This window comes from Eretmochelys imbricata, chromosome 12 (genome assembly GCF_965152235.1).
Source record: "Eretmochelys imbricata isolate rEreImb1 chromosome 12, rEreImb1.hap1, whole genome shotgun sequence".
NCBI classification, from domain to species: Eukaryota; Metazoa; Chordata; order Testudines; family Cheloniidae; genus Eretmochelys; species Eretmochelys imbricata.
The window spans coordinates 8,092,407-8,108,071 of NC_135583.1; the positions used below are offsets into that span (position 1 = coordinate 8,092,407).

General features: G+C 45.6%; 1 protein-coding gene across 3 annotated transcripts in view; it reads right to left on the reverse strand.

Annotated features, from left to right (window-relative positions):
• Positions 1-15,665, reverse strand: part of CPNE2 (copine 2) — a 159,384-nt gene that overhangs the window by 76,006 nt on the left and 67,713 nt on the right. For 2 of the 3 annotated variants that reach the window (XM_077831263.1, XM_077831265.1), the window contains exon 4: positions 12,409-12,483. The exons of the other annotated variant lie outside the window; for it this stretch is intronic. In XM_077831263.1, the coding sequence (XP_077687389.1) occupies positions 12,409-12,483 (75 nt within the window). The remainder of the gene's footprint in view (positions 1-12,408; positions 12,484-15,665) is intronic. 3 annotated transcript variants of the gene reach the window in all.

Consider the following 15,665-nt stretch of genomic DNA (forward strand, 5'->3'; position numbering starts at 1 on the left):
TTTATTTATTTTTTAGAATAAAAATTAAATTCACTGATTAATTGCACAAGAGATTCCAAAGCAAAACTACGAGAGAGCATGTTAGGCCTTGTTTTGTTTGTTTAATCATTTACTATTTAGCATGAGCTGCATCACTGCAAGCTGCACAAAACCTGTTCTCAAATAAACTCATTACATAGTCTAAAAATACAGCCAGAGTTAAGACTAATACCACCCTTGTCAAACTGTAGGTAATTTTACCAGTCCAGACACACGTCTATGTCCCTCCAGCCTTTTACTATAATTGTTAAACCAAAAAACAAAAAAAGACTATTGAGTTTATAAAAACCATCAACTCGTCACTCAACGGAGAAATTTACAAGGTTGATTTATACACATGACCCATAACTAAAACCATCTTTGGCCCTGATCCTGCAATTGGATACAAATGTCTGCATCCATTCACCTATATGCAGCCCCACTGAACTCAGACAGACCCAGTTGCAGGATGGGCCTCCAAGTGTTGCTACTAGGATTCAGAAGGAGATATGGGGAAGTCAGAAGGAACCATCAAGGTACTTTTCTTCCCCTTCACTACTCCTCACTAGTACTGCTTGCTGTCTTTGAAACTTAAAACTGAAATCTAGTCTCCTTTACCCCTATAGCCTAGAGAAACCGGTTCTTTGTTGCACAGCTGCTGAGTTACTTCAGTCCATCCGCCTAACGCTTATTTCCAGAATCCCTGCCTCCCACTTTCCCACTCCACAGAAGATCTGACCAGATGGCTGACTCGCTCTGTTCTCTAGTCTTCCCACGTCACGCTTCAGTAGAACATCCATAACTCAAACATTGCATCCATTTGCAAATGCAGGTTGGGCCATTTTCTCTTTTGTCCCATTTAGATTTCACCCAAAAAGCTTCTGTGAAATCAAACTGGTAGAAAGAAAAATAATTCCACGGGAATAATATCGCTGGCATCAAGGCAATATGTTGCATTTCCCCCCTCAATTCGCCTCCTGCCCTAGCCTTGGAAAAGTGACATTGAAAATAGCGCTTTTTCTCCAACAACCTTTGCTTCCCAAAATGATTAGAATAAAAACAGTGAGTTATGGAACTTTTGTAGGGCTTGAGCCAAGCGGAGCTGGTTATCATCATAAGAACAGACATATTGGGTCAGACCAATTGTCTATCCAGCCCAGTATCCTGTCGTCTGACAGATCCATCAACCCCTGTCATCCACTCCCAGCTTTTGGAAGTCAGAGGTTTAGGGACACCCAGAACGTAGAGTTCAGTCCTTGACCATCTTGGCTAATAGCCATCGATGGACCTATCCTTCATGAATTTATCAGATTCTTTTGTGAATCCAGCTATAATTTTGGCCTTCACAACATCCCCTGACAAGTTCCACAGGTTGACTGTGTGTTGTGTGAAGAAGTACTTCCTTTTGTTCGTTTTAAACCTGTTGCCTATTAATTTCATTGGGTGACCCCTAGTTCTTGTGTTATGTGAAAGGATAAGTAACACTTCCTTATTCACTTTCTCCACACCGTTCACGATTTTAGAGACCTCTGTCATATCTCTCCCCTTAGTCATCTCTTTTCTAAGCTGATCAGTCCCACTCTTTTTAATCTCTCCTCATATGGAAGCTGTTCCATACCCCTACGCATTTTTGTCGCCCTTCTCTGTACCTTTTCCAGTTCTAACCTATCTTTTTTCAGATGGGGCGACCAGAACCACATGCAGTATTCAGGGTGTGAGCGTACCACGGATTTATACAGTGGCATGATGACATTTTCTATCTTATTATGTATCCCTTTCCTAATGGTTCTTAACATTGTTTGCTTTTTTGACTGCTGCTGCTCATTACGCTGATGTTTTCAGAAAACTATCCACGAGGACTCCAAGATCTCTTTCCTGAGTGGCAACAGCTAATTTAGACCCCATCATTTTGTATGTGTAGTTGGGATTATGTTTTCCAATGTTCATTACTTTTCATTGACCAACATTTAATTTCATCTGCCATTTTGTTGCCCAGTCACTCAGTTTTGCAAGATTCCTTTGTAATTCTCTGCAGTCTGCTTTGAACTTAGCTATCATGAGTAATTTTATATCATCTGCAAACTTTGCCTCCTCACTGTTTACATAAGATCATTTTTTCCAGAGCATTTATGAATATGCTGAGGCTTTCTGAAAGTCCAAATACACTGTGTAAACTGGATCACCTAGTCCACATGTTTGTTGACCCCCCCTCACCCCCCCACCAATTTTAATAGATTGGTGAGGCATAATTTCCCTTTACAAAAGCCATGTTGACTCCTCCCCAACATATCACGTTCGTCTACGTGTCTCACAATTCTTTTCTTTACTATAGTTTCAACTATTTCCCCTGGTACTGAAATTAGGTTTACTGGCCTGTAATCACCAGGATTGCTTCTGCAGCCTTTTTAAAAACTCATTGCATTAGGTATCCTCCAGTCATCTGTAACACAGTTAGCAGTTCTGTAATTTCATATTTGAGTCACTTCAGAACTTTTGAGTGACAACCATCAGGTCCTGGTGACTTACTATTGCTTAATCTATCAATTTGTTCCAAAACCTCCTCCACTGACATCTCAATCGGAGACGGTTCCTCAGATTGATCACCTAAAAAGAAAGGCTCAGGCGTGGGAATCTCTCCCACATCCTCTCCAGACCAATGCAAAGAATTCGTCTAGCTTCTCCGCAATGGTCTCATCTTCCTTGAGGGCTCCTTTAGCACCTTGATTGTCCAGTGGCCCCACTGATCATTTGGCTGGCTTCCTGCTTCTGATGTACTTGAAAAAAAAAGTTTTCTGTTAGCTTTTGTGTCCTTTGCTAGTTGCTCGTCAAAGTCTTTTTTGGCCTGCCTAATTAAACTCTTACCTTTGACCTGCCAGAGTTCATGTTCCTTTCTATGTTCCTCCGTAGAATTTGACTTTCAATTTTTAAAGGATGTCTAACCGCCTCTTTTGCTCTGCTGTTTAACCATACTTGCACTTTTTTGGTCCTCAATGTTTTTTTTTTTTTAATTTGGGGTATTGTGACGGGATCACCTCTACTAACTGCTCAACGGTGCTTCCTTGTGGCTCATCTAGGGAATTAGCTCTGCCATCTGGTCTGATGCCACTTCCTGCGGTTACTCAGCCCATCATTCCCCTCACTTACTTCTCAGGCTTCTCATGCCCTCCGGCTAAGTCACATTGAAGTTCTGGGGTAACATCAACGTCTGCTTCCAGTCGCCTCTAAAAGGGCTATCCCTAGTGTGCCACTCCAGTAGTGACTTGTAGGGGAACCCGGGGCCAGCCTCTACATCAGGATCAACTTCTGTTGGTGAGAGAGACCTGAAGAAGAGCTCTGTGCAAGCTCGAAAGCCTGTCTCTCTCACCAACAGAAGTTGGTCCAGTAACAGATATTACCTCACCCACCTTGTCTTTCATTAATGTCATACAAAAGTATCCTAGACATTAGAAAGTTAAGCCCGACTGGGTCTTCTCTGCAAATGCAAATTGTTTACCCAATCGCATCTATGACTTTGGGTAGAACCTGCATTTCCATTCATCATCCCAGCATTTGAGAGGTCTAAACTGATGCGAAAGTTCCTGCTCCCAGCTAGATCAACTGGATTCCTCACAGGCAAACTTTCTAACCTGCTTTCAGTTTATGAGGCTATCACATACGACGGGACAGACCTGTCACGACTGTAAGTCAGTGGACACCAATTTTCACCAGCTGAGGATCTGGCCCCAAGGGCCAAAACCATCCATTGTTGCTACTCAAGTTATATCAGGCATGAATGTAGCCCAGCACACAAGGAGTTAAAGAGGCATTTTTACCCTCCTATAAACTTCAACATGGCTTTCACTGCCGAACACCAGTGGGCTGGTTTTGCCTGGAATATGCTCTAATGTGTTTCTTGGTATTTTAAGAAAGGGAACGTTTTATAACAAAAAAATATAAAGTCATTTATGTTGCCAGCGATTGTCCGAATCACTACTGCTGGTTTTGTTTTTTATTTTTTTAAAGTTTCATCCTCCTCTAAGAGCTGTCCCCCTCCCAACCCATCCTCTTCCCCTGCATCCTGCTGCCTAGCGCCACTGCCAATGCGTGGCAGAGGGTATTACCAGGCACGACAAACTCCTGGCGTTGCGGCGGGCGGCCATGGCAGAACACAAGGGGATGAAACAGCAGCTGAAGACACTCAAGCTCTGGGGAACTCTGAACGGCAGAAATACACACATTTTGATTTGTATTAGTACGATAATATTTCAGAGCGTTCCCTGGTGCAAGATCCCTGCGTGAGTGTTTAAGAGGAAGTATAATCACATCTAGGTCATTACGAAACTTGGGAAATCAAGGGACAATTTTCATCAGAAGGAGCAATCAGAGGACTCACTGCTTCAGAAAAATGCAGAGGCAGGAGAGAGTTAAAGCCTGTCGTGTCTCTTCAGACAGCTGGGCTAGAGCATCATTTGTGGCCTCTGAATAACTATTTGAGCAAAGCACTTGAAGTATAGACCTCTGTTCTAGGAGACAGAGGCAACACGCATGCTTAGGGCAATGCTGTCTGTATTATGGTACATGCTGAACTTCCTAATAACAAAACATATTGTGTGTGGTTCAAGCGGACTACACGGCCCCTGCACGGCCCAGCACAGAAGTGAAGATTTCACTGCGGAAGCACACAGGAGACCGGGTGCTTCACGGAGGATGGACAGAACGGTCAAGGCTGGCGTGTTTCGCAGTGTAAAGACACCCGTGGATGGGTCAGTTGCAAGGACTGAACCCAGGACCTCTGGATTTAAAAGCATTAATGGCTCAAGAACCAGGCCTGTATATCTGGAAGTGAAAACAGACTCTGATCTCTGTAGGTGGTCTGGCCATCAGAGGGGCACCAAGACGCTGTCGGTTAATGCGTTACAACAGGCTGCCTGCAGCTCCAGGGAGGAGATGCTAAGCGCAGGGCTGCTCTCTCACGATTATCTTTCACCTTTCTCAGGACCAAATACGTCACTATCTGCTCTCTACATGCAATGTCCAAGGGCCAGAGCTAGAAGGAGAATGGGTCACGCCTATGAGTAAGGAGCCTGGAAAGCTGCTGAAGGCTAAAGATAGTGCTTTAAGAAGAGGCAGCATGCCTTAATGGATAAGCCATCAGGCTGAGAGTCAGGAGACCTGGGTTCTAGTCCTGGCTCGGTGACAGATGTGTTGTGTGATCTTCGGTAAGTTACTTCCTCTCTCTAATGTGGGGATAATGATGGTGGGCAGAAGATTAAAAAGAGTCCAGCATAGAAGGCCCTACAGAAGGGGCACAAAGCCAAGGCTGGGGCTGGAATTTAGGCTGTATAGCATTCATTTCTTTGCTAATAAGGCTAAGACCTGGGAAGGCAGTGTGCAGGACCCGATACCGTGCACACAGATGCTGCAGCAGGGTGGGAATGGCAGCTGCTCCCGAGCCCGCTGTATCTTTCGCTTGTCGTCTCCACATTCCCCTTTCATTTTGCGCTCGCTCTGGGCCCATCCCAAGTCTGACTCAAAGCACTGCAACTATTAACCTAACAAGCCACTGCTCCTGCTTTGGAAGTACACACCTTTGCCGCAGAGAGGTTCTGTTACCAGGCAGCCTCATCTCCTTGGATAAGAAGTTAAGCTGCATAAGTGACTTTGGGGACTGAAGTTATTTTACACCTCTTCCCTGCCCGTGCTTGGGGAAAACCCCACATAATTAACCCCCCTACCTACAAACAAATTCAGATGATCTTCCAGCTGGAAGTACGCTCCATGCCCCGATTGTGGTACGAAACCCTTGGCACAAGCTTCAAGCATTGTACAGAGCTTAGGGGAGAATTTACCCCTTTCCCATGACTGCCCATTCTGTAGGCACACATGGGTCCACCTATACGTTTTTCAAAGAAGGGTCCTTGGAAATTTGGCCCCTGTATTCAAAGGAGGGACGCTCTGGTTGAAAAGACTTAGCACCCCAAGAAAGAGCGATTGGCCAAATGTTGGGGACAGGGAGGTCACTGGCTCATTAACAGGAGTGGGAGGAGAGAGTAGGTGACCCAGCACCTGTGGGGAGTCTCTCGCTGGCAAAGTGACTCACTCCAGAGAGTGGGAGGGTCAGAGAAGGTTGCTTCATCCCCGTTCTGAATGGCTCTAAGGACTCACGCGCAGCAGCACATCCCACTGGGGGTCTCCAAAGCAGCAGGCTCACGGGGGAGCCTTCACTTACCCAGAAAACCTGCAAAGCCGTCACAAAGGACTTAGAAAAAGTCCCTTCCATGAGGGCCCATGTTAGCTGAGGGGGGTTATAGGGATGGTAGCTGTGGTCTTCCCTGTGAGCCGTGTCACGGAAGGGCAAGCAAAGGGGGCACAGAGAGGAGTGAATAACTCAGAGGCGCAAAGCAAGTGATTCAGGGGCCTTGGCTGGAAAACCGGAGCAGGAGTTTCCTGCACTTTCCCTGCTCAGGCCTCACTCCGAGCCACAACAGCCACCACATCCCACTGTGAATGGGAGGAGGCGGACTCCCCATGAGCCGTAAGTGATGGAGGAGATCCTGGCTCCATGCAGACGCCCCGGACAGACCACGATGCACCCTGGCCAACTCCGCTTGCTACAGCTGGGCAGAAAGTTTCTCTTCCACATCCTGGCCCCCAGGAGCGACGACCCACGTAGGTGGCTTGAGCTCTCAGTTCTGGGGCTTCACGTGCCTCGGCTGCAGCAACGCTGATACCTGCAGCCCCGTTACTGCCGACGGTCCGGCCACACCAGCCTCCAGCCAAGAGGAGACAATTCAGAGGTATTTCAGTCCCATATTTGGCAGTATGCTACAATGTATTAGGCCCAGTTTGAGACAATCCATGAGGCACAAGATACAGGGATGTGTCAGCCAGAGATGCTCTTCCCAAAAGCAGCAAGAAGAAATCACAAGGACAGATCAGCGTGCAAACGCCACTCTGTAATTCTCTGAGCTGAGCTACCGGGAGTGTGCACTGAACTTATTCCAGATCAACGCTAAGTCAAGAACTGTAGAGTCTCATTCAGTAAGGAAAAGCACAGGGAATAAACCCAGCCCGAACCGGACTGGTGACGCGGGCTGGTAAGACGTGTTAGTCCAACTTGCTTGCAGTCATCTGGGAGAAGGGATCTGCTGTACGATACAGTGCTGATGTAACACCCCAGCTGGGGGTTCTGTTTGCCACATGCCAGACTGGCCTCTTGTTCCGGTTCTTTTAAAAACCAATAATTTATGTGAGTTTTGAGCTAGCGAAAGCACAGACTGGACTCTCCTAGAGATCCAAGTTTTCTGGTCGCTCACGAGGGGTACCCAGCACTGGCAGCAGATGGGGCCCACGACTCTAAGGGATTCCAGTCTCCATGGCAGGTCAGTCTTGGACTTTTCCAGAAGCAGTGTTTTTTGTGATGCCTGCTCTTGGTGTAAACCTGACCCTTGCTGGATGGGGCTGGCTCTCTTTGGATACTTTTAAAAAAATCCCAGCTCTGGTGCTCAGGGTAAGTGAACCTTTATCCATTACTCCTAATTAGACCTACCAGAATAACAGAGCAGCAGACACATTCTGCAGTCACTCTCCTCTTAAACACAACATTAAAATAAATCTCCTTCCAACACACACTGCTAGAAGGTTTCCCATCAGATTCACGCATCATACCTCCGCTAGCTTCCTTTTGCTTCTCAGCGTCACCCACACACACTGGAAATTCTTCCACACCCTGAACATAGGGAAGAGGCTTTGTCAACGCACAATTTGCAACAGACACCTAAATCTTTGGTTTCCAAGGTCAACCTTATCACACATGGGACACTTTGCATGGGCCATTTATTTTTTAAAGCAGCTTCTTTAATTAACTAAATCTCTCTATTTACTCTAAACATGATTTAGGCATTAAATTCCTTCCCCTCCACAAAAACCTCAAAGGGCCGGATCCTTTTCAGTGGTCCTTTGGTCTAGCTATTTAGAAGGTAATCGCAATTGATATACACTTAGCAGTAGGCCTGCACGAATACTGGACTGGAATGAACATTTTCCTATGAATATTTGTTAGAACGTTGGAATCAGTCACTCCAGTCGTATTTGCGTTCCCTTTGCGTCTGCCTTCCCTGAGTGTCTCCACTGGGTATTGCTGGCCCAAAAGCTCGTGGAAAGCAAACCTGAAGCACCCACTCTCAACTGCTTGCAGAAAGCAAAGTTAAAAAAGCACAATTCCCGTGAACGACTACACCGGAAACAGAACGATCGCAGCATTGCACTCAACCAACCAGATCACTCGTGAGCAGAGCTGGCCAGGAATTTTCCAACAACACTTTCATTGGATAACGCTGGTTTGTCAAACCTGAAATGTTTTGCGAGAATGGTTCAAGTTCGATGGACTTTTGCAGAGAACCCTGCCCAGCTTCCTGGTGGAGTCCTGGGGAACATGGGATTACAGGATCCGCAGCTCCACATCAGAACTAAGTCAAATTTTGAAATATCCCAGGAACCAAAAATCCCAAGTTGCAGCCAGTTCTACTCATGAAACCGAGAGTTCCCAGCTCTGATGCTGACAAGCCTCGGGACATTGGCCAAGTCACTAGGGGTGGACATTTCAAAAGCACCTATGTGATGATTTAGGAGCACAAGTTCCCGTCCCTTGCAGTGGCACTGGTATTACGAGGATGCTGGTGTGTTCCCAAGAGTGGAGAACGGCTCAGGAAGTGTGTGAATTAACGGGGACAGTGCCCCTCAGTCACTGAGATGCTTCTGTAAAACCCGTCTTTAAACTCCACGTTCCTCAGTTCCCCATAGGTAACATGGGGTAAATAACTGCTCATGGGACAGGGGACGTGTAAGGACTGGTTAACGTTTGGGCCAGTGCTTTGAACGTTTGAAGCACTCAGGATAACTAAGTGATGCCATCTGCCAGTGGACCTTCTATAGCCACCTTACTTACCCACCCCCTACCCCCACTTCTGGACTGGTGATTGGCTGCACACACGGCGGGCGATCTGGGCAGAGATAATGGTCTCAAGTTGCAGTGGGGGAGGTTTAGGTTGGATATTAGGAAAAACTTTTTCACTAGGGGGGTGGTGAAACACTGGAATGCGTTACCTAGGGAGGTGGTGGAATCTCCTTCCTTAGCGGTTTTTAAGGCCCGGCTTGACAAAGCCCTGGCTGGGATGATTTAGTTGGGATTGGTCCTGCTCTGGGCAGGGGGTTGGACTAGATGGCCTCCAGAGGTCCCTTCCAACTCTGTTATTCTATGATTCTATGAGATGAAGATCTCTTCCGACATATTCAACCATTCCTTTCAAGCTGCTGATCAGGAAGAGAGACGAAAGCCCTCCACAGCACAGTGCATTCGCATGGGCTTCATTTGCATAAGGACCCAGCCAGCAGGGCCGCCAGCCTAGCCGGGCAGAAAGGAATGTGGAGATTCAGACTTGGCAGGGGACCCTCGGACAGACGCACCCAGAACCCAGAGGAGCAGCGGGAGGGCTGGCAGGACTGAAACAGAAAGAGCCCCCAGACAGCGACCAAGAGCTCCGAGAATAAAAGGAGCAGCCAGCTGCTTCAGCACAGACACTAACATATCCCTGCTCTATCTTCCATTAAAGACAACTGCTCTCCATCTCCCTAGGAACACCCAGACATATGGGACTCGGAACCTGGTAGAAGAAACACCCATATGCAGAGATACCCGGGATATACCTCATGCTTGAGTAAAAGCCAGGTAGATAGCACCTAGTCGCTAAGCAACTACCTACTGCTCACGTAACATGCTGGCTCAGGGTTCTGTGTCACCTCCTCATGGTTGGCCCAGAGGATAAGAGCCTACTACTGCTAGCAGAGTTAATCCTTTAGGCCAGGTCTACACTACCACATACTTCGGCATAACTTACGTCGCTCAGGGGTGTGAATAAGCCACTCCCCTAAGCGACGTAAATTACACCAACTTAAGCGCTGGTGTGGACAGTGCTATGTTGGCAGGAGAACTTCTCTCGCACACATAGCTACCATCTCTCGTGGGGGTGGGTTTATTACGCCGCCTCTCCCGTCGGCACAGAGCGTCTTCCCCAGATGCGCTACAGCAGTGCAGCTGGACGGATGTAGGGCGTCTAGTGTCGAGCAGCCTTTAGTTTAAGTGGAAGACACCTGTGCTGAAGATCCCAAATTCAATCCCCACAAACGTGGTGGTGGGGGAGTTTAAATTAACAGAGGGAAAATCCAAAGAGACAGGACCAGCATTTGACATTAACATCTCTTATAGCGGCCTTAGGCACTTCTAATGCAGTCACCACTTTTACAGAAACAATACTTTCTTTAAAAAGTTAAAGGGACACCACTGGTCCAAACTTTACGTTTACAAGAGCCAAAAACAGTAGGGTGTTTTCATGTTACTGTTTATGTGGAAGATTATTGCATTCCAGTGTTTGCCATGCTAACATTGCAACACTGTTTAACCACTGCAGCATTATGTATGAGAACCAGAAAGAGAAAGGACTAGAAGCAAAGTTAAGTTTAATTAGTCTATTTTCACCGCGCAACCGGATTTAAATGCAAAATAGTAAATTACATAAATTGTACAGAGTGAATTAGACATTTAAACCCCTTTCAGTTTTAGTAATCCAAGGTCTTAGCAAGAGATAAGGAATTATTTTTTGAAACAAATGTGTTTTTTTAAACTTGACAAGTGACCCTTTAATCTGGCTCAATTCTTCCAAAGTAAGTGCCAAGCGCAGGGGTGGAGAGATATTTAATCAGGAAAGACATGTGAATTAGGTACTGCTCATTAATTTTCCCATTGCATTTTCTTTCGCCTTTTTAAGATTTTTTAAAAAGGCTCCAGAAGCAATCCTGGCAACTTCAGTGCCAGGCAAACTGGTTGAAACTATAGTAAAGAAAAGAATTATCAGACACACAGATGAACATGATTTGTTGGGAGAGAGTCAACATGGCTTTCGTAAAGGAAAATCATGCCTCACCTATTTATCAGAATTCTTTGAGGGGGTCAACAAACATGCTGACAAGGGCGATCCAGTGGATATAGTGTACATAAACTTTCTGAAAGCCTTTGACAAGGTCCCTCACCAAAGGCTCTTAAGTAAACTAAGCAGTCATGGGATAAGAGGGATGGTTTTCTATTGGATCAGTAACTGGTTAAGTGACAGCAAACAAAGGGTAGAAATAAATGGTCAGTTTTCAGACTGGAGAGAGGTAAATAGTGGAGTCCCCCACGGATTTACACTGGGATCAGTGCTGTTCAACATATTCACAAATGATCTGGAAAAAGACAAACAGTGAGGTGGCAAAGTTTGCAGATGATACAAAAGTACTCAAGATAGTTAAGTCCAAAGCAGGCTGTGAAGAGTTACAAAGGGATCTCACAAAACTGGGTGACTGGGCAACAAAATGGCAGATAAAATTCAGTGTAGATAAATGCAAAGCAACACATTTGAAAACATAAACCCAATTATACATACAAAATGATGGGGTCTCAGTTAGCTGCTACCACTCAAGAACGATCTTGGAGTCATTGTGGATTGTTCTCGGAAAACATCAGCTTAATGTGCAGTAGAAGTTAAAAAAAACCCATCAACGTTAACAACCATTAGGAAAGGGACAGATAATAAGACAGTAAACATGAGAATGCCACTCTATAAATCCATGGTATGCCCACACCTTGAATACTGCCTGCAGTTCTGGTCACACTATCTCAAAAAAGATACATGAGAAATGAAAAAGGTACAGAGAAGGGCAACAAAACTGATTAAGGGTAGGGAAGCTGTTCCATACGAGGAGAGATGAAAAGGACTGGGACTGTTCATATTAGAAAAGAGAGATGAGGTAAAAAAATCAGACCTAAATCTACCCTCTTCATGTAAAGAAAAGATTGCTAAATATACCAACAATGGGAAAGCCACCACGTGGGGGATTGTACATCAGGCGAGAGATGCTGTTGCTAAGAGACCTGTTGCTAAGTTGTAAGTGCTGGCCTCTTACTACAAATAAAACCACTGATTATCAGCAGCGGAATATAATCAACCCCTTTATCTCAGTCTGTTTCAGGGAGGTTTGGAGAGACCATTTGCATTGACAAGAAAAGCATATTACTTCAGTACTTACACAGAGATTAGATTTTGTTATTTCAGTGCCCCCGGACCCGAGCTGAGAGAAGGGGCCCATTGTACTAAACACTGTACAAACACCTGGCAAGAGGCAGTCCCTACCCCAAAACGCTTACAATCTAAATAGACAAAAGCTAGAAGAGGAAACGGAAGCTCAGAAAGGTGAAGTGACTTGCAGAAAATAGAACTCAGGTCTACGGGGTCCCAATCCAGTGCATTATCAAGCGGACCACACTGTGTCTATTATCTATATTCACACACAATATATATAATAAATCAGTAACTGTACCGTTATCATCCCTTTTCCAGCCGGCTTCCCATTTCCTAGAAGTAGCGTTCTTGTTATCTTCTTGCTTGAGACAATCTAAGGAAGCCACAAAAACCAGAGATCTAAATGATCAAAAGCAAAGTGAGGAGGAATTGGTCACTGCCTAAGTTAGCTAATTCCGGTGACATGTTCACAGATGCACCTTTTCAAAACGTACCTTAAAAGGATACAGAGACACAGTACTTGATTAATGTCACCATCCTCACCAAAGCACATTTGCATCAAGTTCCTCCTTCCCAAAGCTATTTAAAAGCAGAGGCCTTGCTCCTGTTTTACCCAAAACACCACTGGCCCCTCCTGAAGTCTGATGGAGTGTGCTTGGCAGCTCACAAGACTGGGTTCTTAAGCTATATATTCAGGGAAAAAGCTCACCCCACTCAAAAAGCAGCTGTCTCTATGGTGGAATGTGTCAGCCGGCAAATGGTGCACAGCAACCCTACCCAACACTTTAGGCCAAGTGAAAGAACACCGTATCCAATTCAAACTATGGGTCATATCCTCAGCCAGTGTAAGTGGGCACAGGTCTATTGAAGTCAATGGAGCTAGAGGGATTTGCACCAGTTTAGGATACAGACTTACTTTTTGAACTCCCCCTCTGTGTTTTAAATAACTTCTCAGAAGCATGACAGTAAAATTCCTTTCTCTGCCAGTTTTGCTCTTCTGTTAATGACGGATTGCCTCACTACCTAAGGGCCCAATCCTGCAGAATACTGGACATTCCCAAACTCCTGTAGTTTTCAGGGGCACTTTGCATTTTGCCTCAGCGGCTCCCCCACGAGGAGCAGAGCTGATCCCACTATGAAGTGGATATATAGTGTATAATTCCCAGTTCTCTTCCTAAGAAGCCTGAAAACAGCCATTCGGAAGTCGAAATAACCTTCTGCAATCTACTTAGCTGCAATACGGCATCATATGTAATTTGAGCACTAGCAGCAGCATCAGAGGGAAAAATTCACTTAGTTAAAGTGCTTTCCTGCAATTTCCAGCTCTGATCCTAGGCCAGAGCATTTTCCACCCAGATGAGATAAGAGATGGTGGCAGAGGTCTAACTGGATTTTATCACAGATTCTCACTAGAGCTCACAGGAAATGCTTTCCCCCCTCCGGAAGACAGACTTCTCCTCTAATTGAGGAAGGAGACATTAAAGGCAACAGTAAGGGCTGGTCTATCCGAAAAATTTACCTCAGCATAGCTACATCCCCTAGCGGTGTGAAAAATCCACACCCCTGAGAGATGCAGCTATGCAACCTGACCTCCAGAGTAGACAGCACTACGTTAATGCAAAAATTCTTTCATTAACCTAGCGACCGCCTCTTGGGGAGGTGGATTCACTACTGTGATGGAAAAACCCCTCCCGTCACTGTAGTGAATGTTTACACTGAAGCAGTGCAGCTGTGCTGATGCAGTTTTAAGTGTGAACATAGCCTAAGTCACAGCCAGGTCTCATCGTATCAAGGACTACAGGATTTTCCTTTCAGGACCAGGCCATCATTCCAGCTAGTCCGATATCTTCGCTCCAGCATTGGCTAAAAGCCATTGCTTCAGAGACAGGCAAAAAACCTCAGTGAAACTAGGCATTTATATAGCACTGCACATCGTGGGTTAAAAGTTCCTTCCTGACCGTGGTAGGCTGTCTGCTTGTGCCCTGAAGCATGAGATTTGATCATGCCTCATACTTTTAGTTCGCATGGCTTAAGAGGTGGTTAGGGGTCATGGAATGAAATCCAGCCGCAGAATTAATGAGGTAAAACAAAACACTCCAAACTAATCTGACAGAGCTCTGATGCAAAAGTGAAATTAAAAGGGGAAGTCAAATGCTTTCTCTAGTGGCTCTCCAGAGCCAGGTCATCTGTACCTAAGGAAGCTTCCTGTCCTTTCGAATAGCTACCTGGACCTCAAAACTGGGCAGGTTTAATAAAACCCTACAAGGGCAAAAAGCAGTGATCAAAATCCAGTGAAAGAAGCCACCACCCCTCTCAGCTGAGTCCGTGAGCCTGATTCTCCACTGCACTGCACCTTGTCTAGTTAGTTACACAAAAGCAAGTGTCATCACTCCAATTTGTCCTCAAGATTATTCTGGGCTGCCAGATCATCACAGCGAAGCATAGGAACAACCTGCTGTCCACTGCGAGACCATCAAGAGCCACAAAGCAACTGTGCTCCAGCAAGACGCCCCAGTCAGGGGGCTCGATTCCAACATTAATCCACCAGGTGCAGAACACACACAGCCAAGTTACCTGGGCACGGCATAAGCCAGGAGCTCACAGCCTTGTTGCAACCCTCTCTTTATGGCTAGAGGGAAGGGTGATCCAAAACGTTTTCATTGTAACATTGGGCCCGTTAGGGAAAAGAGGTTGAGAATCACTGACCTTAGTTAATCAGAACATCAGCTGGAGCTCAGAGTCACTTGTGTTGAATATGTCGGGCGTTTTTTCTTTATAAGAGGCTTTGACAGAACTGAAGAGAAAAGTTTTCATGGGAATCTAAGCAAAACAGGGTGGCTTTTTTTTTGGAGGGGGTATTTGAAACATTGCTGGGGAACAGAAAAACAGCACTAAGAAGTGAAAGTGACTATGAACAAAGGGAAAGCGACTGGTCTGATGTCACCCTTCAAGCGGAATTATATTTACTGTTGTAGTCCCTACGAACCCCAATCAGGGATGAAGGCCCCATTGTGCTCATTGCTGTATCTGTAGACCAGGCCGACTTTAGAAACCCTTGCCGAGATAGCTACGTGGCCAGGGTGCAATATTTCTGTGAGGTTTATCCAGCATCAATGTGTTTTTGCCCGTGTAACTTATTTCACTTGCCGAACCGGTATAAACTATAGTGGCACATGCCCTTTTTGCGAGTATAAACTGTTTACTGGCAAGCCCTGCTAGCTTAGAGAGTTATACCAGCAAACCTGCTCTTGTGTAAACCTGGCCTTATTGAAAAGGCGTCTTGCCATCAAAGAGCTTACAATCTAGGCTACAGCAGGTCGATGTGAAGCTTGTGACGCTGGCAAACCAGGTGCCAACTCATGCCAAGGCCGCTAGGTCTCAACTGAACACTGACAAATACACAGCGGGAACCAGTCTGGCTCCTCCGTGGATTAGTATCGTTAAGATAGGTATTAGAATTATAAAACTGTGTTTAGTGATTAGACTTTATGAAATGCTTGTAAATTGCCGCATGCGTTAATCTCTCTTATAACATCTGTAGCCCATGTAAAAAAG